This window comes from Triticum aestivum, chromosome 5D (assembly GCF_018294505.1).
Source record: "Triticum aestivum cultivar Chinese Spring chromosome 5D, IWGSC CS RefSeq v2.1, whole genome shotgun sequence".
Classification (NCBI taxonomy): Eukaryota; Viridiplantae; Streptophyta; class Magnoliopsida; order Poales; family Poaceae; genus Triticum; species Triticum aestivum.
Genome location: NC_057808.1, coordinates 245,930,588 through 245,954,678, shown reverse-complemented (window position 1 = coordinate 245,954,678; position 24,091 = coordinate 245,930,588). Strand labels below are relative to the sequence as shown.

Below are 24,091 nucleotides of genomic sequence, written 5' to 3'. Positions count from 1 at the left end.
AGGTGTGCCAACAACAGGTCTATGTTTATCTTTAATATCAGGTTAGCAATTCTAGCACCTTCATCACAGAAATAAATAACATGCCCAACAATATTATCAACCAAGAGATCTTTAACCATAGCAATACTAGGTTCTACTTTAATTTGTTCAGGGGGTGTAGGTGTTCTAGTATAACTCTTACGAACCACAGTTGAAGCTTTAGCATGATCCTTTATCCTAAAGGGAAAAGGTGGTTTCTCAATATAAGCAGTAGGAACAATAGGATCAACATTATAAGTAACAGTTTCTTCTTCAACTTTAATAGGTTCTACTACTTTCACTTCAATGGGAGGATGATATTTAAACCACTTATCCTTAGGGAGATCAACATGAGTAGCAAAAGATTCACAGAAAGAAGCTACTATCTCATAGTCAAGTCCATATTTAGTGCTAAAATCACGAAAAGCATCGGTATCCATGAAAGATTTAACACAATCAAACTTAAGGTTTATACCTGACTCCTTACCTTCGTCGAGTTCCCAATCTTTAGAGTTGCATTTAATTCTTTCCAATAAATCCCATTTGAACTTAATAGTCTTCTTCATAAAAGAACCAGTACAAGAAGTATCGAGCATGGATTGATCATTACGAGAAAGTTGAGCATAAAAATCCTGAATAATAATTTCTCTTGAGAGCTCATGATTGGGGAATGAATATAACATTGACTTAAGCCTCCCCCAAGATTGAGCGATACTTTCTGCTACACGAGGCCAAAAATTATATATATATAGTTCCGATCACAATGAACCAGATGCATAGGATAAAACTTCTGATGAAATTCCAATTTCAATCGGTTGTAGTTACTAGATCCGATATCATCACATAGCCTATACCATGTCAATGTCTTTCCCTTCAAAGATAAAGGGAAGACCTTCTTCTTGACATCATCCTCGGGCAAAGCTGCAAGCTTAAATAATCCACAAACTTCATCCACATAGATTAGATGCATATCAGGATGTAATGTTCCGTCTCCTGCATAAGGATTAGCTAGCAGTTTCTCTATCATACCCGAAGGAATTTCATAATAAATATTTTTAGTAGGTGCATTAGGTTGAGGAGCAACTCTTTGCTCTTCCGATGGAGGTGAAGATACCCCGAACAATCCCCTCAAAGGATTATTTTTCATAGTGACAAGTGACAGTAAATTTCAGGACACTATATAAATGTTTCCTTACCAAATTCCACTCACCAAAGGCGCTTCACTCCCCGGCAACGGCGCCAGAAAAGAGTCTTGATGACCCACAAGTACAGGGGATCTATCGTAGTTCTTTCGATAAGTAAGAGTGTCGAACCCAACGAGGAGAAAAAGGAAACGACAAGCGGTTTTCAACAAGGTATTCTCTGCAAGCAATGAAATTATCGGTAACAAATAGTTGTGTGATAAGATAATTCGTAACGGGTAACAAGTAAAAAGTAACAAGAGTAAATAAGGTGCAGCAATGTGGCCCTAGCCTTTTTGTAGCAAAGGACAAGCCTGGACAAACTCTTATATAAAGCAAAGCGCTCCCGAGGACACATGGCAATTACTGTCAAGTTAGTTTTCAGCATGCTCATATGATTCGCGTTCATTACTTTGATAATTTGATATGTGGGTGGACCGGTGCTTGGGTGCTGCCCTTCCTTGGACAAGCCTCCCACTTATGGTTAACCCTTCTCGCAAGCATCCGCAACTATGAAAGAAGAATTAAGATAAATCTAACCATAGCATGAAACATATGGATCCAAATCAGCCCCTTACGAAGCAACGCATAAACTAGGGTTTAAGCTTCTGTGACTCTAGCAACCCATCATCTACTTATTACTTCCCAATGCCTTCCCCTAGGCCCAAACAATGATGAAGTGTCATGTAGTCGACGTTCACATAACACCACTACAGGAGAGACAACATACATCTCATCAAAATATCGAACGAATACCAAATTCACATGATTACTTATAACAAGACTTCTCACATGTCCTCGGGAACAAACGTAACTACTCTACAAAGCATATTCATGTTCATAATCATAGAAGTATTAATTATCATTAAGGATCTGAACATATGATCTTCCAACGAATAAACCAACTAGCATCAATTACAAGGAGTAATCAACACTACTAGCAACCCACATGTACCAATCTGAGGTTTTGAGACAAAGATCGGATACAATAGATGAACTAGGGTTTGAGAGGAGATGGTGCTGGTGAAGATGTTGATGAAGATTGACCCCCTCTCAATGAGAGGATCGTTGGTGATGACGATGACTTTGATTTCCCCCTCCCGGAGGGAAGCTTCCCCGGCAGAACAGCTCCGCCGGAGCCCTAGATTGGTTCTGCCCAGGTTCTGCCTCGAGACGGCGGCGCTTCATCCCGAAAGCTTCCTCTTCATTTTTTCTAGGTAAAAACACACCATATAGCAGAGGATGGGCACCGGAGGCCTGACAGGGGGCCCACAAGGTAGGGGGCCGCCTAGGGGGTAGGGCGCGCCCCCACCCTTGTGGATGGCTGGTGTCCCCCCTCTAGTGCTTTCTTCGCCCAGTATTTTTTATATATTCCAAAATAATTCTCCGTGAAGTTTCAGGACTTTTGGAGTTGTGCAGAATAGGTCTCTAATATTTGCTCCTTTTGTAGTCCAGAATTCTAGCTGCCGGCATTCTCCCTCTTCATGTAAACCTTATAAAATAAGAGAGAAAAGGCATAACTATTGTGATATAATGTGTAATAACAGCCCATAATGCAATAAATATCAATATAAAAGCAAGATGCAAATGGGCGTATCAGGGCGCCCCTGTCAGGTGACGGTGGGCCGATCGGCTTGCTGCAAGCCGACAGGGTGCGGACCTCATCGCGCGGCCGACTCCTTCTCCCCTTCTCTTCCTCCTTTCTCCAGCTCGTGCGTGCTCTTCTCTGTTCTTCTTTCTCCTTTTTCTTCCACGAACATCCTCTAATTTGTACACCTATCTGAGCCGTTTTTTGCGGATTTGGCACCGTGGATGCGTTCTAGACAGTTAGGGGAGCCAAGGGAAACCTCGATCTACTGATGGGGTAGCTCGTGGTGTTCGTGGTGAGCATTTTCTCGGAGCTTTCTTTGAGCACAATGGTGGAGGTTGTGGCGGCGGTGTAGGTGGAGGTGGTGGTGGTGAAGCTCGGGTAGTGTGGTGGAGGTGGTGGAGGTGAAGCTCCGGCAGTGTGGCGGAGTTTCCAGCTCCGGTTCTGGTGATTCAAGGCCGCCGTTCGTCGTTCGTGTGCATACTTCAAGGGTATATTTCAACACACATCTATCTCTCGTAGTTGCTCCGGGTAGTATTTGGTACTATATGTGGTTGTCAAATATTTAGGTGTGTTAGTCTTTGTAGTTCCGTAATTTATTTAGGTGTTAAATATTTAGTTATGTCAATATTTGTAGTTCCTCCCGTAGAGTTCAAATGGTAGGTGTTATAATTTTTTAGTTGCTCCTGTAATGTTCATAATATATTTAGAGTTCAAGTTTGTAGGTGTCTGGATTTTTTTAGTTGCTCCGGTAGTGTTCCGTAATATGTTTAGAGTTCACGCTTGTAGTTGTGTGAATTTTTTTAGTTGCTCCGATAATGTTTCGTAATATATATACACGTCATGCTTCGTAATATTTGTCTATCGTTGTTGGAAAAAAAATTAGGTGAGCCGAGATGTCTGATATAGTGAAGTTCGTATTTTACTACAGTCCTGGTATTGTCCAAACAACTGAGATGGGAGCTGATCTGAGTGAATTTGATGACATAGAGGTGCCACTGACCGCCCCTCAAACATGGTCTGTCTGTCAGTTGAAAGAATGGTTGACAGCAAGTTTAGGTCTTGATACTAAAACACACACACCGTCGGTTGATACGTCTCCCACGTATCTACTTTTCCAAACACTTTTGCCCTTGTTTTGGACTCTAACTTGCATGATTTGAATGGAACTAATCCAGACTGACGTTGTTTTCAGCTGAACTGCCATGGTGTTATTTTTGTGCAGAAATAAAAGTTCTCGGAATGACCTGAAAATCCATGGAGACACGTTTTGGAATTAATGAAAAATATCGGCGAAAGAATCAGCATCAGGGGCCCCACACCCTGTCCACGAGGGTGCAGGGAGCGCCCCTGCCTCGTGGGCCCCCTGGGACTCCACCGACCTCAACCCCAACTCCATATATTCACGTTCGGGGAGAGAAAAATCAGAGAGAAGGATTCATCGCGTTTTACGATACGGAGCCGCCGCCAAGCCCCAATCTTCTCGGGAGGGCTGATCTGGAGTCCGTTCGGGGCTCCGGAGAGGGGAATCCGTCGCCATCGTCATCATCAACCATCCTCCATCACCAATTTCATGATGCTCACCGCCGTGCGTGAGTAATCCCATCGTAGGCTTGCTGGACGGTGATGGGTTGGATGAGATTTACCATGTAATCGAGTTAGTTTTGTTAGGGTTTGATCCCTAGTATCCATTATGTTCTAAGATTGATGTTGCTATGACTTTGCTATGCTTAATGCTTGTCACTAGGGCCCGAGTGCCATGATATCAGATCTGAACTTATTATGTTTTCATGAATATATGTGAGTTCTTGATCCTATCTTGCAAGTCAATAGTCACCTACTATGTGTTATGATCCGGCAACCCCGAAGTGACAATAATCGGGACCACTCCCGGTGATGACCGTAGTTTGAGTTCATGTATTCACTAAGTGTTAATGCTTTGGTCCGGTACTCTATTAAAAGGAGGCCTTAATATCCCTTAGTTTCCAATAGGACCCCGCTGCCACGGGAGGGTAGGACAAAAGATGTCATGCAAGTTCTTTTCCATAAGCACGTATGACTATATTCGGAATATATGCCTACATTACATTGATGAACTGGAGCTAGTTCTGTGTCACCCTATGTTATAACTGTTGCATGAGGAATCGCATCCGGCATAGTTATCCATCATTGATCCATTTCCTACAAGCTTTTCACATATTGATCTTTGCTTAGTTACTTTTCCGTTGCCACTGTTACGATTGCTACAAAAATTGCTACTGTCACTTTTGCCACCGTTACCGTTACTTCCATACTACTTTGCTACTAAATACTTTGCTGCAGATATTAAGTCTTTCAGGTGTGGTTGAATTGAAAACTCAACTGCTAATACTTGAGAATATTCTTTGGCTCCCCTTGTGTCGAATCAGTAAATTTGGGTTGAATACTCTACCCTCGAAAACTGTTGTGATCCCCTATACTTGTGGGTTATCAAGACTATTTTCTGGCGCCGTTGCAGGGGAGCATAGCTCTATTCTTTGAGTCACTTGGAATTTATATCTGTTGAACACTATGAGGAACTTGAAAGATGAAAGAACCAAGATTTTTCCCTCAACTATGAGGGGGGTAAGGAACTGCCATCTAGCTCTGCACTTGATTCACCTTCTGTTATGAGTAAATTTGTGACACCTACACCTGTTATTGATTCTGATATGTCGCATGTTATTGATGATGCCACTTCTGCTATGCATGATGCTTATGATGAAACTACTTCTATGCTTGATAATACTGTGTCATTAGGTGAATTTCTTGATGAACAACTTGCTAGGGTTAGAGAGAATGAAATTATTGAAACAGATAATATTGATGAAAGTGATGATGAAGATTCTCCCCCTAGATATGAATTGCCTGATGTGCCTGAGGGTTATGTTATGGATGAAGAAACTGCTAGAGTCCTTTTTGCTTGCAAAGATAGATATGATCTTAAGAAACTGTTAGCTAAGCTAAAAGAAAAACCTTTGAATGCTAGAATAAAATATGACCCTGCTTTTGCTACTTTACCTATCTGTATTTCTGATAAGGATTATGATTTCTCTGTCGATCCTGAGTTAATTACTTTGGTTGAATCTGATCCTTTTTATGGCTATGAATCTGAAACTGTTGTGGCACATCTTACTAAATAGAATGATATAGCCACCCTATTCACTCATGAGGAAAAAATCGTTACTACTATATCCTTAAGTTATTTCCGTTCTCACTAAAGGGTGATGCTAAAACATGGTTTAATTCTCTTGCTCCTGGTTGTGCGCGTAGTCCCCAGGATATGATTTATTATTTCTCTGCTAAATATTTCCCCGCTCATAAGAAACAAGCTGCCTTGAGGGAAATATATAATTTTGTGCAAATTGAAGAAGAGAGTCTCCCACAAGCTTGGGGGAGGCTTCTCTGATTACTTAATGCTTTGCCTGATCATCCTCTCAAGAGAAATGAAATACTTGATATCTTTTATAATGGACTAACCGATGCTTCGAGAGACCACCTGGATAGTTGTGCTGGTTGTGTTTTCAGGGAAAGAACTGTTGAGCAAGCTGAATTGCTATTGAATAATATATTGAGTAATGATAATGATTGGACACTTCCTGAACCAACTCCTAAGCCAACTCCAAAGAAAAGGGGTATTCTATTTCTCAGTCCTGAAGATATGCAAGAGGCAAAGAAATCTATGAAAGAAAAGGGTATTAAAGCTGAAGATGTTAAGAATTTACCGCCTATTGAAGAAATGCATGGTCTTAATAACCGGACACATGTAGTAAAGGTAAGTTCTCTCTATAGATTTGATGAAGGTGATATTCCTCGTTATAAGTTTGCTAGCCAATGCTTGGATGAGTTTGATAATTTTATTGTTAAACAAGAAAACTTCAATGCTTATGTTGGTAGACAATTGAAACGTAATGCTTAGATGGTTGAACACTTGAGTGATTATATGTCTAGAGTTAAAGGTGACCTTAAACTTATTAGTAAACATGCTTCTATGGTTACCACTCAGGTAGAACAAGTGCTTAGAGCTCAAGATGATTTACTCAATGAATTAAATAATAAGAAAAATGATAATGTTATTAGGTTATGACTAGAGGGGGTAGAATGACTTAGGAACCTTTGTATCCTGAGGGCCACCCTAAGAGAGTTGAGCAAGATTCTCAGAGAATTAATGTTGATACACCTAGTCCTTCTAAGAAGAAGAAAAAGAAAAATGATAGGACTTTGCATGCTTCTAGTGAACCTGTTGTTGACACACCTGAGAATCCAAATGATATTTCTATTTCTGATGTTGAAACCCAATCTGGTAATGAACATGAACCTAGTGATAATGTTAATGATGATGTTCATGTTGATGCTCAACCTAGCAATAACAATGATGTAGAGATTGAACCTGCAGTTGATCTTGATAACCCACAATCAAAGAATCAACGTTATGATAAGAGAGACTTCGTTGCTAGGAAGCACGATAAAGAAAGAGAACCATGGGTTCAGAAACCCATGCCTTTTCCTCCTAAACCATCCAAGAAAAAGGATGATGAGGATTTTGAGCGCTTTGCTGAAATGATTAGACCTATCTTTTTGCGTATGTGTATGACTGATATGCTTAAAATGAATCCTTATGCTAAGTATATGAAAGATATTGTTACAAATAAAAGAAAAATACCGGAAGCTGAAATTTCCACCATGCTTGTCAATTACACTTTTAAAGGTGGAATGCCTAAGAAACTAGGAGATCCAGGAGTACCAACTATACCATGCCCCATTAAAAGAAACTATGTTAAAAACTGCTTTATGTGATCTTGGAGCCAGTGTCAGTGTTATGCCTCTCTCTTTATATCGTAGACTTGATTTGAATAAGTTGACACCTACTGAAATATCTTTGCAAATGGCTGATAAATCAACTGCTATACCTGTCGGTATTTGTGAGGATGTGCCTGTTGTGGTTGCAAACGATACTATTTTAACGGACTTTGTTATTCTTGATATTCCCGAGGACGATAGTATGTCTATTATCCTTGTTGAGTACTGCAGGAGCTGTTATTGATTGCAACAAAGGCAATGTCACTTTTCATGTTAATGGTAATGAGCATACGGTACACTTTCCGAGGAAACAACCTCAAGTCCACAGTATCAATTCTATTGGAAAATTTTCAATGATTACTATTGGAGGTTTTGAATTCCCTCTTCCTACTGTCAAGAAGAAATATGATATTCTTATTGTTGGGGACATGCATATCCCCGTTGAGGTAACCTAGTGTTATTCAAAAATTCTCCGGTTTCATGCGATTCGGAAAGAGTTTGTTAACAAGACTTGATAAACCTTGTTAGTGGATTCCTTTTGATGAGCACGAGATGGATGAAGTTAGAAAGCACAACTCTCTGTACCCTCCTTTTACTTTCTGTTATTTAGATTAAATAAAGAAAAAATAGTATTTTTTGTCTGATTTCTGAATTATCCTTGCAATAAAAATACCCCAAAAATAAAAGTTCTCCAAATGTCCTGAAAATGAAATATGATTTTTTGTAGAATATGTAAGAATTTCTGGCACTGAGAACACACCAGGGGGGCCACCATTTGGCCACGAGGGCATAGGGCGCGCCCACCCCCCTAGGGCGCGCCCCCTGCCTCGTGGGCCCCACGTGGACCCCCTCCACTTATTCCAGCACCCACTCACTTCGTCTTCCTCCAGAAAAAATCCTCCCATAGCTCAAACCCGTGTTCTAGCTCATCTTGCTGCCATTTTCGATCTCTTTGCTCAAATCTCCATTCACAAAACTGTTTGGGGAGATTATTCTTCGGTATGTGACTCCTCCAATGGTCCAATTAGTTTTTGTTCTAGTGCTTTATTTATTGCAATTTTTTGCTGCTTAGAGGACCCTGTTCTTGAGCTTGCATGCCAACTTTATATGGTCTAAAGTAGCTTTAATGCATGATATAGCCTCTAGGCACTTGTGGGAGTAGTTGCTATCAATCTTGTTGAGTTTGGTTCACTTTTATTTTGAGTCACTAAAATTTCAGAAATTTTTCAGAGAAAGAAAAATGCATAGGAAAATGTACCAAGGTGGTTCCTCAAGGAAGCAAGGACCAAGGCTCGCGATACGTGAGACGGACGATGAACCACTGAGGCAGAGGAGTTTATGGTCTAGGCAGGCATCAAGGATGAATTTGATGCGTATGTTCGTAATGCAGATCTTGAGGACTTCATGTCAGATAAGTGCCTACAGCACCGCTACCTAACTGATTCCTTTGTGAGGAGGCTTAAATCTACAGCCTCGCACAATTCTCACACTGTTTTATTTGATCTTTATGATAAATCATATACCATGGACTTAGAAGATTTACCATGTAATTGAGTTAGTTTTGTTAGGGTTTGATCCCTAGTATCCATTATGTTCTAAGATTGATGTTGCTATGACTTTGCTATGCTTAATGCTTGTCACTAGGGCCCGAGTGCCATGATTTCAGATCTGAACCTATTATGTTTTCATGAATATATGTGAGTTCTTGATCCTATCTTGCAAGTCAATAGTCACCTACTATGTGTTATGATCCGGCAACCCCGAAGTGACAATAATCGGGACCACTCCCGGTGATGACCGTAGTTTGAGGAGTTCATGTATTCACTAAGTGTTAATGCTTTGGTCTGGTACTCTATTAAAAGGAGGCCTTAATATCCCTTAGTTTCCAATAGGACCCCGCTGCCATGGGAGGGTAGGACAAAAGATGTCATGCAAGTTCTTTTCCATAAGCACGCATGACTATATTTGGAATACATGCCTACATTACATTGATGAACTGGAGCTAGTTCTGTGTCACCCTATGTTATAACTGTTGCATGCATAATTATCCATCATTGATCCATTGCCTACGAGCTTTTCACATATTGATCTTTGCTTAGTTACTTTTCCGTTGCCACTGTTACGATTGCTACAAAAACTGCTATTGTTACTTTTGCCACCGTTACCGTTACTTCCATACTACTTTGCTACTAAATACTTTGCTGCAGATATTAAGTATTTCAGGTGTGGTTGAATTGACAACTCAACTGCTAATACTTGAGAATATTCTTTGGCTCCCCTTGTGTCGAATCAATAAATTTGGGTTGAATACTCTACCCTCAAAAACTGTTGCGATCCCCTATACTTGTGGGTTATCATCGGTGTTCATGCATTGTGGACACGGTCAAGTTCAATCGTTTATTTTCATCTGAGGCCAATAGAGCGAGACTCTGAGTGGGTGCGGTTGTTACAAGGTTGTGAACGCAGGGGATGCAATCCTGTTCCGTTAGTGCTTCCCGTCGTGAAGGCGGTGAGTGCATATGAAGGTGCGGGTGGCTATGATCCAGGCCAGAGGAGTGAAGGGATGCAGTTATCTATGTCAAATGCTGGACATGATGGTTATGAACCAGGGCAGAGCAGTCAGGTAGAAGGAGGAAATGTCGGTGGTTACGCACCAGGGCAGAGCAGTCATGTAGAAGGAGGAAATGCCGGTGGTTACGAACCAGGGCAGAGAAGGTAGGCAAAAGGAGGAAATGCCGATGGTGATTACAGTCGCGAGGTGGACGCTGACGAGGTAGATGGGCACATGCAGAATGTGATGGAAGAAGACACCGATTTTGAGAAGGGTCATGCCGATGATTCTGGGGAGTCGAATGAAGAAGATGTGGAGGAGGTCCTGAATCCTGCATCATGGAATCATGACTTCTCATCTGCGATGATCGTGAACGATGGACATGATTCTACCTGGCAATATCACCAGAACAATATTGCGACGGGTGCTATGTATCCCAACAAGGAAGCTCTGAAGGATGCAATAATTAAATGGGCAATGTCCATGCAAAGGGTTTTCACAGCTCAGGTGTCAAGTCAGAAATACCTGACAATGTTATGCAAGAACGCAGATTGTCCGACTAGGGTGCACGGCTATCTCCCTAAGTATGGCACAAGTTGGGTGATCAGTGACTTAGTTAATCACACTTGTCTTATTCCATGCATCCCTCAAGATCATGCCGACCTTTCATCGACGCTTATTGCTCGGTTGTTTTACAATGAGATGGTGGAGGGCAAAGCTATGGAAGTGAAGGCAATCCAGACAAAAGTCTTCGCCGGGTTCAAGTACAGAATTACTTATGGCAAGGCCTGGAGGGCTAAGCATACGACGCTTGAGAGGAGATTTGGTTCTTAATTTGATGCATATGACTGTTGTCCAGCTCCTCCACACACTGCAGCAGCGGGATCCAGACACCTATATCGATATCCAAGACCTCTTCATGCCAGAGTTCCCAACTGTGAGGGTGTTGCATCGTCTCTTCTTCTCTTTCGGTGTATGCATCGAAGCTTTTAGGCATTGCTGACCGGTGATATGTGTAGATGGTACTTTTCTCACAAGCAAGTACAAGGGTCAGATCCTAATAGCCATAGGTCAAGACAGACAAAATCAAGTTGTCCCACTCGCATTTGCTTTTGTGGAGAGTGAGAACATTGAAAGTTGGACATGGTTCTTCAGGCGGTTGAAAAATATCAGTTGTGAAGGAGAAGCCCAATGTGTGCATCCTTCATGATAGGCATGCAGGTATACTCAGTGCGATAAGGACAGACAAACCCAGGCCCTGAGGAACAAACTCCATGGCAGGACTTGCAGAGTCATTGGTGCATGCGCCATCTGGGGGCTAATTTCTTCTCGCAGTTCGGAAATAAGAACCTAATGAATCTATTCAAAAAACTCTGCGAGCAGAACCAGTTATGGAAGTATAATTTGATACGTGACAGACTTAATGTGTGCACGCAGAGACACGTTGGGGACAGAAAAACTGCAGTGAGGGCACATGTTGAAGCAGTAGCTGCACAGTTGGCAACAGGAACAGCGGCCGTGGAGGAGGAGCCTGTTGGGCTATGTGACTTGCCAGGCTTTGACCCACCTAGTACTAGGAGAAGGCTCGTGAGGTTGAGTAAAACCTTCCAGCAGTGGATAGAGCATGAGCCTCTGGAGAGGTGGTCTTTGCTACATGACACACATGGAGCAAGGTACGGTGTCATGACAACCAACCTCGCGAAAACATACAACTTTGTCCTCAGAGGAAACCAGGCATTGCCACTTACAGCCATCATTGAGGGTATTTTCTATGGCACCGCGAAGTATTTCAGAGATAGACGTCAGAAAGCAGAGCAACATATCTTGAACAACCCGAATACAAGTTACTATGAAAGAGTCACGAAGTACATGGACAACAAGATGCAAAAATCTAGGTCACACACTATAGTCGCCAACGGTAATCAAGAAAGAAGGTTTGAGGTCCGCTTATCCAACAACAAATTCGGATGTGCAAATGAGTTGAGGACGCATGAGGTGAAAATTGGAAATGAAGCCTGGCCGACGTGTGAGTGCACATGCAACAAACCGAAATTGTTTCACCTACCTTGCTCACATGTACTTGCTTCCTGCGGGTAGCTTGGAATGGACGCAATATCGTTTGTGTCTCCATTTTTTCTTAAAGAGTCTGTCCTCAATACCTGGACAGGTGAGCTGATGGGTTTTCGATCAATGGGTAACTTCAACAACGTCAACCCCGCTGAAAGGCGTTACATTCCAAATCCAAAGCATATGCGTACAAGTAGCGGCAGACGGCAGTGTCAGCACATCCGGAAGGATATGGATGAATCTGAAGCGGGAGGTCCGCCTAGACAATGCATTCTATGCAATGAATTTGGCCATAGGGACACTAATTGTCCCACTTTCGTCACTGCTAATGGTGCTGGGCGTGGACGAGGCAACCGGGGACGAAGAGGAGGTAGAGGAGTAAGAGTGAGAGAAAGAAGCTAAGCTAGTAGTACTATGTTCTAATTTTTTATTAAGTGTGGCACCATGTTCTGAATTTGTATTAAGTGTGGCACCATGTTCTGAATTTGTATTAAGTGTGGCACTATGTTCTGAATTTGTATTAAGTGTGGCAACTATGTTTGAAATTTGTATTAAATGTGACACTATGTTCTACATTTGTATTAAGTGTGGCAACTATGTTTGAAATTGGTATGTGCAGGAATGGCGGGAATGTGGTAGCTGAATGGGGACATTGATAGGGGTCATCGTGCTTCGTTATGGTATGAGCGCAAGCTTGAGCCTCTGGTCACTCGCACTCCTAAGAAGAACTGGATGATACACCTAGGATGGGTTCAGCGGTACGTGTTTTATTAAGTGCTAGTGGTGCCGGCCATCTAGCCTATACATCAAATGTCCATCCTTTAAAAGAATAGAATAAACCTAAGTGAAATGTCCGACATGTAGCCGCGCTTTGAGCCATTGATCGATATCAATTCAAGCATATATGTAGATAAAGTGCCTGATGTTCAACATGTTTTTTTTAATTCTTTGGTCCCAAATTCAACCATACTCCTCGAAACTTTGAAAGTGGCGTTTATCTCAAGGTTTCTCTCCTGGAACTTGACTTCTTCATCGACACATGTTCTCTCAAGTGGGTTGCCCCTTGAGTTTTATCCAACAATGTATCAATCTGAAGGGCTTGCCCTCTGTCTTGTAGTACATCACGGCAACGCATCCGGGCTATACAATGACATGATCTTCAAATTGCAACGTTGAGTGAATCAATGAATTGACCAACAAGAAGCAAAAATTTATGATCTCCATGATTGGTGCACCCATTGACATCATTCTTTCAACTTGTGCAATCGCAGTGCAATACTTCATGATGATGTTTAAAATGGTGTATCAGCGATGGAGTAGTGACTTTCCATTGCGATCATGGATCGCATCCAAATTGTAGGGTGTGTATTAGTTGTGCTAATGAAACCAAGAATGCACATGCCCCAAAATACCATGCACTTTTGTTTCATGCCCACAAACCCCGCACTTGTGGCCAACTACGCGTTGCACAATAACGCATCCTCCCTCATAGAGTACCTTGCCATCGTGCTTACTTCATGTTAAACAAAAAGAAAGTCAAAATAATCGCAACGACATTTGGCGGAACACTTGCTAGACATGGCGTCCGCCATGGACGGCGTCGAAATAGAGCGGACGATACCTTGGCTGCGAGGGCGAAGTATAAGGCGCCTGGGTGGAGCAGCGGTGGTCCGGCAAGAAGTGGGCAACGGCCGGAGTGGAGTAGAGGCGGCATTGATCTTGGCAGGTGTGGATACAGAGAAAAGGGGGGTGGATGGGAGAAAAGGGCTCCGGGAGGAAGGTTTTGTGTGGGCCGGATGTGTCAGAGTCCGACGTGGCGGTTGCACGGACACGCCCAAAGATTCCTCGGCGAAATTCGGGATGTGTCAGAGTCCAATGTGGCGGTTGCACGGACTTCCCCAAAGATTCCTCGGCGGCGAAATTCGAACGTGCAGACTAGTCCATGGCCGTTTGATGCAAGCCATTAGATGACATAAAGTGTTCAGACCGACCATGCAGTCCAGATGTTTTTCTTTTTCTTTTGAGAACTGCCGTTCTTTTAATGATCGGGATATGCCCGGATGGAGGTCTGGCCTTCGCGGGTGGAGAGGCGAAAGGATGAGCAACGGCTGTGATGACGTGCAAATGACGGCTGTCGAGGAGGCTGATAGCACCTTTAAAGATTTTGCACGCAGAATCATTCACCTGATAGCACCTTTAGAGATTCTGTACGCAGAATCACTCACACTATTGCACAATATACTGGTTCCAGAAACTAAAGCCGCGAGCTAACACGCAGCCTACAGCCCTACAGTGACTCCCTACACCACTGGTCATTCTTCGTCCGAGCTCTCGTACGCCAGGCCAAGCAAGCTTCCAGTCACATTTTGTGGCCTAGACTCCGTTGCTTCAGCTGGCTTTTGCTGACAGAAACTTCCTGGTTCAGCTTAGGTCCGTCGTTCTCTGCCGCTTGCGGAGAGCTGCAAACCTTGGGTCGCTTCGGTTTGATCCCAACAATGTTCTTCAAGAGATCCCGTTGCCTGCCAATTAGGTATGCCCCAATGTTACGACAGGGCGCGGTGGATGGAAACCTAATGTTTGCTGCGCACAGCTTAGTAGCATACCTTATGTCGCTTTTTGGCCTGGCGTCGACACAAAGAGCGGCGGGTAGAGCAGGTGCAGAATCAGCTAAAGTCGCTGCTTTGTAAGGCGAGGGTTAAAGAAATCAAACAGACTATAGCTACACAAATCTAAATGAGAAACTACCCCTGGCTAGGCATGTTCCTCTGTTCTGCTATTCCAACTAATGGAAACAAATCACATAATAAAGATGTGGAAAATTGCACGACAAGTTAAATGAGAAATCACCCCTGGCAAAGCATGTCTCTACTGTGCTATTCCACATGATGAATAATAGATCAAGTAGTAAATATGTGTACTATCGCAAATTGGCATACCAGGAGCTAGAGGAACGCTTGGATGGTGTTGACCAAATATTATTGGGTTTTTATCAGTTTTGCCATCGGTTGTATAAAGCTACTCAGTTTTGCCATTAAACATTTTCACTACTCAAAAATGCCACTGTTCTGTTATATCAAGCTCAAAAAGACCATTTTTCACTGTTACCGTTTGGTCAATACACGTTGACTAAAGTTAGATGACGAAATTACCCCTATCCCATTTGTAAGGGCCGCATGAGAAAAAGAGAAAAAAAATTGAGAGGCTGGGGTTTGAACCCAAGACCACTGTTCTGTTATATCAAGCTCAAAAAGACCATTTTTCACTGTTACCGTTTGGTCAATACACGTTGACTAAAGTTAGATGACGAAATTACCCCTATCCCATTTGTAAGGGCCGCATGAGAAAAAGAGAAAAAAAATTGAGAGGCTGGGATTTGAACCCAAGACCACGGGCTACACAAGCTCGCGAGCTAACCAACTGAACCATGGTAACGATTTGTTTTGTGAGGAGATACAGTCCTTATATACAGATGTCTTAACCTAACTAAACAAAATCTTATCTAATCCTTGACCCGATCTGTTCGTGGCAGTTTCCCTTTCCCCAGCCGGAACCAATATCCCCGGTCATCGCCGCCGCCTGCCAAACTCCTCACCTGGCACCGCCGGTCGCCGGGCTGCCCGCCCAGCTCCGGCGCGCCCCCACTCGCCACAGCTGCGGCGCCTCCCGCCAAGTGCCGCCACGCATCGCAGCTTCGGCTCTTCCTCCCGCCCGGCACCGCCACCGGAGGCAGGCAGCTCCGGCGCTTCTCCCGGCTGACTCCGCAGCTCCTCCCAAGTCTTGAAGTGCAATTGTTCCACGGCGATGGCGACGGACAGCAGGACCGAATCGGAGGCTTGCATCGGCCACAGGACGCCCCAACATGACATAGGCTCTGAAATTCCTGCATTGTGAGTATACTAATTCTCAGTGTGCGTGTGTGGTTGAATATAACTTGTAGAGGTCGAAATTTGTACATAGAATTTGTAGTAGCTGACTTTGCCTTACTGATAATCGCGTGCAATTTGGTACTTGTGTTCCTGATGGTCAGGATGGATGCGGATACTGCTTGTATGCTGACAGTTAGGATGGAAACAAGCCGTGAGAATAGCGATGGTCTCAAGCGATATGTTGGCGGCTTTGATTTTCATCTATTCGTAGAACCTAGTATCACACACAAACATTGCTGCACAAACTGTGTGATACCTATCCATGGGGTGGCGTGATTACGTTGAGTTGAAGTACTATGACAGGGAGCAGAATAAATGGGTTGCTGTTGTATGTGATGATGATGCAGCTTTGATGTTTGGAAAACATCAAGATTCAAAGAAAATATCTATGCAAATTGAGGTTCTTCAAAAATCCCAAACTCCTAGCACACCTAGCCATAATCCACCTACACAACCTTGTTACAGTGAGAGTCAACATAGGGCAGGCAGTTGTTGAAGTCAAAGGGTCAGGCAGTCTAATAGTGTTGACGATGCTAATAGAGACATAACCGATGATGCTATACCTGATGATGCTATTCTCTCGGATAATGATGATGAGCGGCAGTATCCAGACTTAGTCAAGAAGTCTACCAAAGAAGATGATTCGGCAGATATGGAAGAGGAAGATAATCCTCCAGCATATGAATCCACTGACACTGAAGAGGAAGAAGAGAATAGAGACATGGGTTTAGTTGATGAAGAGGAAGAGGAGGAGGAGGACAGACCTGTTGTAGTATATAACAAGGAGAATCCATTATTTGCAGAAGGCTCGGTATTCCCCTCTTTGTTGGACTGCAAGAATGCACTTTCTACTTTTACAATTAAACGTGAATTTGACTATACAGTCGAAAAGAGTGATTCTAAGAGGCTGAGAGCAAGTTGTGCATATAAGAGGTGTAAGTGGAGAATTCATGGCTCTTATATGAGGAATAGCACAGTATTTCAGGTATAACTTGCTAACATCTAATTGATTTGTTTATTGTACCCTTTATTTTGTGGAACTGGTAACTATACAAATGTGGCAAGTTTAACATACTAGCAACCTACTAACTGATTTTGTTGTTTCCTACAGATCAAGGTGTGTCCTTTCTCTCATACATGCCCAACTAAGCTGAGAAGTGAGAAGTTCAAGCCGGCAAAGAGCAGGTGGGTTGCTGATGTTGTGCTGGCAGTGGGTGAGAAAGAACCCAGATATTGGCCCTACTGCTCTTCAAGAGAAGATCCATGAGAAGTACCACTTCACGGTGCCATACATGCGTGTATCTCGTGGTAAGGACAAAAGAGATGATGGTAATTAGACACAGTGATGTTGAGGCAGAAATTACTGCAGTGGACAAAGAGAATAGGGAATGGAGATTACCCTGTTGACATCGCAAAGGAAACATGTAGCTGTAGGCAATGGCAGGTCAAGGGTTTGCCATGTATCCATGCCATGTACTTTATTACTTCACTACGAGGTCCAGTATCAGAAATTGAACCATATGTACATGAGTTCTACTCCGTTGCAAAATTTAAGGCTGCGTATGCGGACAACATACCTGCAATGGTAGGCAAGCAACAATGGGACATTGTTGACCCTGGCTTCAAACTACATGCTCCAGTGTTGAGGAGGCCAAAAGGCCGACCAAGGAAGACTAGAATTAGATCTAGTGCTGAAGGTGCTGGCGTGGGCGCTAGGAAAAGGAAGTGCAAGCGATGCGGAGGCTTCGGGCGCATTGCCAGATTGTGCACAAATCCAGTTGACCCAGCATTTGGAGAAGATGAGGCTGACCTCCAAGCTAGGGAAGCCCCTTTTGTGGCAGGAGAAGGCGACCCTGAACTATCAATGGTTGCAAGTTCTGCTAGGTAACATCAAAAGAACATGTGCTTTTCTATATGTATTTTCAACATCTATTTTCATTCTTTTTTGCAACATGACTAACTTCTGTACAGCTCAAAGAAAAGTGTAGTCACTGTTCCCCTCTAAATTCCGTTTTGTCTTAAAAGTCGAGCGAGACGCCCATGGTCGAGGCGGAATCCATGGCTCTCGCGACCCCGCGGCCGCGGCCGGCGGCGCCGCGTTGATCTCCCTCCTCCGGCCGTCATTTCAGCCGCCGAGACCAGATCCGGGCTGCTCTCCGCGTCCTCTCCCAGCTGCACTCCCTCTCCCCTTCATGCTCTTGAGGTGCTGCTCATGGCCCTCGCGTCTGCGTCGTCATCTCCGACTCCGTCGGAAGCCTCAGCTGCTGCCGCCGCGCTGGCCGCGGCTGCTCTTGCCTCCCGCATGGCCGCCCCGGCAGCTGGAGGTCGTCTGTCCCGTGCTGGACTCCCGCCAAGGCCAGATGTGGCAGCACCTCCGATGGCGCAGTCGGGCAAGCGCTCCCTGCCTCGCCCCGGGCCTCCTCCGAGCGGCGTCGCCGCGTTTTCCGCCCTGGACGCGGCGCGTGATGCTCCAGATCATGCTCCTGTCCTGGTGGTTGGAGGGCTTGGACCCCCTGCCTCCGCTGACTCTGCTCCTGGCAGCACCACGCTGTCAGCCCCGACTTCTACTGTGTGCACGTCGTCCCCAACTCTTGCATGCGCTGCTACGGTGTCCTCGACTCCTGTGGAAGCCCCGCCGCCACCCCCGGCTGCTGTTGCTGAAGCGCCGTCCACGACTCCAGCTGGCAACACCGCATCGTCCACGACTCCTGCTGGCACCACCGGACCGTCCCTGACTCCTGTAGAAGTGGCGCCATCCTCAACGCCTGTCGGCGCTGAGCCGGGTCTGAACAAGGCGCGATATGTCTCGTGGAGCTCCCTTACCGACAATGAAGATGAAGAGGATGACGATGTGCTGGCCCCGCCGACGCTGCCGCCGGCTACCAAATCCTCAGTTCCGGCAGCTCAGCCGGGCATGGCGTGCGATGCGGATTCATGCGGTGGTTGGCAAAAGGTGATGCCGCGACGCAACGTGCAATGCCCTGTATCACTAGGCCCTGCACTGGCTCCCCGTCCTATCCCCGCTTGGCTTCATGGTAGATGTTGCAGATGCCTCTATCCTGGACACCGTGCAGCGGAGTGTCGAGATCCTTTTAGGTGTTCTCGATGCCTTGAGAATGGTCATCGAGCGCGTGGGTGCCGCAATGCCTGGCGTCCCCTCAGCTTTTTGGGAAGCCCTACTTTGTCAGCATTGCCCCGCCTCCCTGTCGGACACCAACAAGCTTCAGTTCCTTGCAAGGTCCGGAAAGAAGCCACGCCCCTCTCGAAGACGTTTGGTCGCGATTCTTGGGCATCGATCGTTGCTGCTCCTGCTAGCTCTATGGCCTCGGCGGATATCCCAGTGCGGCCTGCCTTGGAGAGGCAGGCCGAGTTGTTGTGCTCTGAGCTCCTTGATATGGCTTCCTTCCGGTTTGAGGAGACGGTCCAACCTCTGCGTGATGTCGTTGACTCCATGCAAGGTTGGATGTTGCGGATGGAGAGCTTCATGGAGCGAGTTGAGGCTGCACTAGGAGGGCTCTCCCTGGCGCCGCCTGTGTTGCAGAGTGCTCATGTGTTGCGCCCTTTGATTGTGCCTGATGGCAGCTTCGAGGTCGAGAGGGGAGACGAGCTTCATGGTTGTTTCTCCCCTCGTGCTAGAGCCAGCTCGCCACCGTCGGCCTATGAGGGTCTAGGCAATGATGTGGTTGTGACTCCGGTGCTGCAGATCATGCCTGAGCTTCGGGAGCTGTGTGGAGGCTCGGTTCTGCCTCTGTCCGTCGAACAACCGAAGGTAGACCCTCCTGAGATCTCAATTGTGGCTTTATCGCCAACGTCACCCCTGGATTCTAGCCAGATACTTGATGCTGAGGAGTGTGGTGATTTGGATGTTTCAATCTCTCCATCTCCTAAGTCCATTGGGTGTCAGGCGTCAACCAGTTTACCTCTTGGTGTCATGGAGCATGGAGTTCTAGATGTTGCTGATGTTCCCTCGTTTGCGACCATGGAGCAGGTGATGCCTGTGAGTGACATGACCATTGAGCCAAGTGTGTTGGCACCTACTCCAAATCCAGATGCTCTCTTCGCGAAGGAACTTTGTGACTTGCTCGCCAGTGTGGAGGTTGCTAGACCTGGTTTGGGCAGGTCGATTGCTTGCCTCTTGACGGGGACACCAATAAGGGGCAAACAAAAGAAGGTGGGCAAAGGAAAGAGTGGCGCCATGGGCAAGGCGTCTCTCGCTGCTTGATGGATGACCTTCGATCTCTCGGCTTGTCCGCTTTGATTGGGTTGTCGTTGAGGGTTGGGAGGTGCCTGATGTCTTGTGTCGAGCTGTTCTTGTCGGGGGTCTCTTGGCGTAGTAGCAATATCGGGGTTTGTGGACGTTGTGTATTCGGAGAGTCTGGGAGGGGCCGCATGTGCTGTTGTGGGGTTTCTTGCCATGTGAGGAGTTAGTCCATGCTCCATTTGTATTGGTTTTCGCCCGGTTTTCCGTAAATAACTGGGCAATTCTCTTCTTCTTAATTAGTCGATGAGGCAAAACTTTTGCCTCTGTTTCGAAAAAAAAAGTGTGAAGAACACTAGGAAAAGGAAGCACATGCAAAATGAAGTTTGTACCACAACCGATGGACCTGCAAGTGGATTTGTTTCGTCTCCCATGCATATTCGAATTGCAAATGCGGAACCACCAGACAGTCCTGCTAAAAACACAAGAAGCAAAAAGAAGCTACATATGTGAAGTTTGTGTGATCGTGACCTTTTGCTTGTGAACCTGGACATGTTTCCTTTCAACCTTATGCATGTTTGAGAATTTGGACCTTTATATTTCGACCAACAAGTGGATGTTATTGAACCTTATTTATGTTTGTGAACCTGATTTGTGTGTGCTGAAAAAACAACCTTATTTATGTCTGTGAACCACTTTGTGTTTGTGTCGTTTTCAGAAAAATGGGCAGCAACCATGCTGAAATTTTCATAGAAATATAGAATACCATGTGATCGTGCTGTCATATGTGTTGTTTCTGTCGATTAGTGTGTGACCATCAAAAAATTTGGGCGTGGCGGTCTACCTCATTTGTTTATGTCTACTAGTACCAAACAGTTTCTTCTAGCCGGCCAGCCGCTCGTGCGGATCTGTTGTCCATACTAACTTTCAAACCGAAGTTCAACTATCTAGCAACAGGAAAATATATGAGGCGTTGCTGTGTTGGAATATTATTCCATATAACATATAATGGATATATCTCCTTCTGCATCATAACATCTCCTTAGATCAGTTGGTTTGCTCGCTCCTTACTGGAGGTTCTGGTCTTGGGTTCGAAACCCCAAGACGACAATTTTTATTCTATTTTCATGCACCCCTTACAAATGGTCCCACAAGTCAACACAGAGAGACGGGGGGTTCATAAACGGACAGGGGTATTTTTGTCATCTACCTCCAGTCAACGTGTATTGACCAGACGGTAACGGTGAAAAATGGCATTTCTGAGTTTGTGTCTAACGGAACAGTGGCATTTTTTATTAGTGAAAACATTTAGTGGCAAAACTGAGTAGCGTTAGACAGCCGATGGCAAAACTGATAAAAACCCAATATTATTTTATAAAATGCAAGCTACGCTGTTTCATTAAATATAAAGAGAGGATATCTTAAAAGCAGCAAATGCCCGCTTCTCTGTACGGCGAAGAAGACGCTCTGCATCTTCCTCGGCCTCCATTTGCTCTTTGAGGTAAAGCAAATCATCACTGTCCAATGCTGAAAAACATAAAAGTAATACAAAAAAAAATGGTTAACAAGCAACCGGCATGGAGCCCTCCTTGAAGAAGCATGAAATACCTCCTCGTCCATGAAGGTAGCCTCCCCTCTCACCGGCAACATCCTGCATCTGTTGGCATCAACCGCCCAGTACAGAGCCAAAATTTCTGTGAGGGCATGTTATCAGAACATTGCGTGTAAAACTCAACTGGTAGCAGTAGTAAGGGAATCGAGCTTGCAAGGAAATGTTGTGACATCTCACAGCCCCAGCTACCAAGTAATATAAATGTTATTCTACCAACAAACCAATGATCTCAGCAGAGTATACACGCAACCTCAACCTAAGGCAGCCCGTTAAATATTTCTGACCACATTGGATGATCTATCACAGTGTAGAGAAAATTATGAAATTCAGTCTACATTATTTTTTTTACTTATTCTGATAACATCAAATGTACTACTCTATATCAGCAGCACCAAGCCATATATAATGCATATTCTAGCACAGCAACATGTAAGAAGAAAATCACCACTCCAGCACATTCAACGCTATGCCAGATTGACACCACATAAGTGCAAAACTTAGCAAATCCATTCATTCAGACATCAAAAGTATTATTTTGGCCAAATTTAACCTCTTCTTTGTTGAATTTTAAATTATATTTTAGCAGCTAATGAAATTGTCTCTTACAAAAATAGGATAAATGGCAGAAAAGTAAGACTTGATATAATAACATCTTATATGCAGATATTTAAAATAATGTGTTTAGACATACATCAAATGCAGTACAGTACTAAACTAACAATACAATCCAGATAACCTTTGCAACCATGCGCTGAAAGGTGACGTCCTCATCATCGATCTTGTCCTTCCCCTTCCCTGACTTCCTATCTGCACATCCACAGCACAAATCCCAAATGTCATCAAAATGATCCCAATTTAAATGCCTAACAGACAAGGAAGGGTAAGAACTTGTTGGCTACAGGAGAGTGATGAATCAAGAACCTTTAGGATCGCTGAGATTGGTATACTCACGGACCTCACGTCCAGACATGTCGAAAGCTCAGCTGGGCCCTATTTAGATCCAGATCCAACATCAGATACACTTTCGCCAATGCTTTTCTTACCAAATCAATAAGCCAGTAAAAAGCATAAATGAAAACTACTAGCTTAGTAATCGTATTGGTACAAAAATTATACTGCCCTTTAAAGACAAATGGTGTACCTCACCAGGGTGACCAACAGCTAAAATACTAACCCTAGCCCTAGAGGCCTTGTTCGGTTTGGCAGGGTTTGAAGAGGTTTGAAAGAGATTGAAGGGGATTAAATCCCTTGCAAGTCAAAATCCTTCTCAAACCTCCCCAATCCCCTTCAATCCCTGTGGCAAGAGGATTAACCGAACATGGCCAGATAGTATCTTAGTGCAAAAAAGTGCTAAATTAAAATAATTTTGTAGTGGCACGTCAAATAAGAGCAATGTTCGGGTGTTTTTGTGCCAATATAAATTGTAAAAGCATAAATGTATCATCTGTAAACATACTCTTGCATACGTACATACACCAAAAAAATCTATGCATATGTGAACGTATTAATGAAATGTGCAAAACAACAAGAGCAGTAGTCTTCTCATGGCTGCCAAAATGTGCTAGACCATGTGGACTACTAGAAACAAATTTACTATTGAAAAGGTGTTCCCTAACTCGGCGGCTAATGTTATTTTCAAATTATCCATGTTTTTGCAGTAGTGGAAATATCTGATTAAGGAGGATGACAAGGCGGCATTGGAGGCCCTCATCTACCATGTGCGTGCAACTGCTATCTTTCTCTCTGGAAGGGATCGGGCCAGGGTATCATGGCTGATGTTGCTTCCTTTTAAAATGTCTTCCCCAGTTAGATTGTCCTTTTGGGTTATTCTTAGGCATGCGTGCCTTGTTGCCGGTTGTGGCCGTCCTCTTTTGCCCGTAGGTTGATACTGTTGGTGTATGGTTAGATTGGTTGTGACTCTCGTTCCATGATGGCTTTATTAATTTAAAGTCCGGTCTCGACCATTTCTCTAAAAAAAGACCTCTTCGGAGTTCGGAACACATGTTTCTTTCGGCATAATAACTTTATTCATAGAATAATGGCCAGATCGTTTACATAATGATGAAGAATAAAGTCAGGGATGTTTGTCTCCCACACTTCAGACTTGCTAATACTAATGCAATGATTAGCTA

At 44.3% G+C, this 24,091-nt stretch overlaps 1 protein-coding gene across 1 annotated transcript; it reads right to left on the bottom strand.

Moving 5' to 3' along the window:
* Positions 1–14,582: 14,582 nt before the first annotated feature.
* On the bottom strand, positions 14,583–22,929 carry LOC123124612 (uncharacterized). The gene is made up of 6 exons (XM_044545199.1): positions 22,881–22,929; positions 22,696–22,766; positions 21,956–22,004; positions 21,768–21,874; positions 14,827–14,906; positions 14,583–14,742 (listed from the first exon to the last, which is right to left on the bottom strand). The coding sequence occupies exons 1-6, from the start codon at positions 22,927–22,929 to the stop codon at positions 14,583–14,585; spliced, it is 516 nt and encodes a 171-aa protein (XP_044401134.1).
* Between the last annotated feature and the right edge of the window lie 1,162 nt (positions 22,930–24,091).

Coding starts and splice junctions, on each gene's coding strand:
- LOC123124612 (XM_044545199.1), bottom strand. CDS start 22,929: ATGTCTGGACGTGAGGTCCGTGAGTATACCAATCTCAGCGATCCTAAA. Junction 22,005..22,695: donor TTCAGCGCATGGTTGCAAAG/GTTATCTGGATT, acceptor TGATGCCAACAG/ATGCAGGATGTTGCCGGTGA. Junction 21,875..21,955: donor CTACCTTCATGGACGAGGAG/GTATTTCATGCT, acceptor TATGTTTTTCAG/CATTGGACAGTGATGATTTG.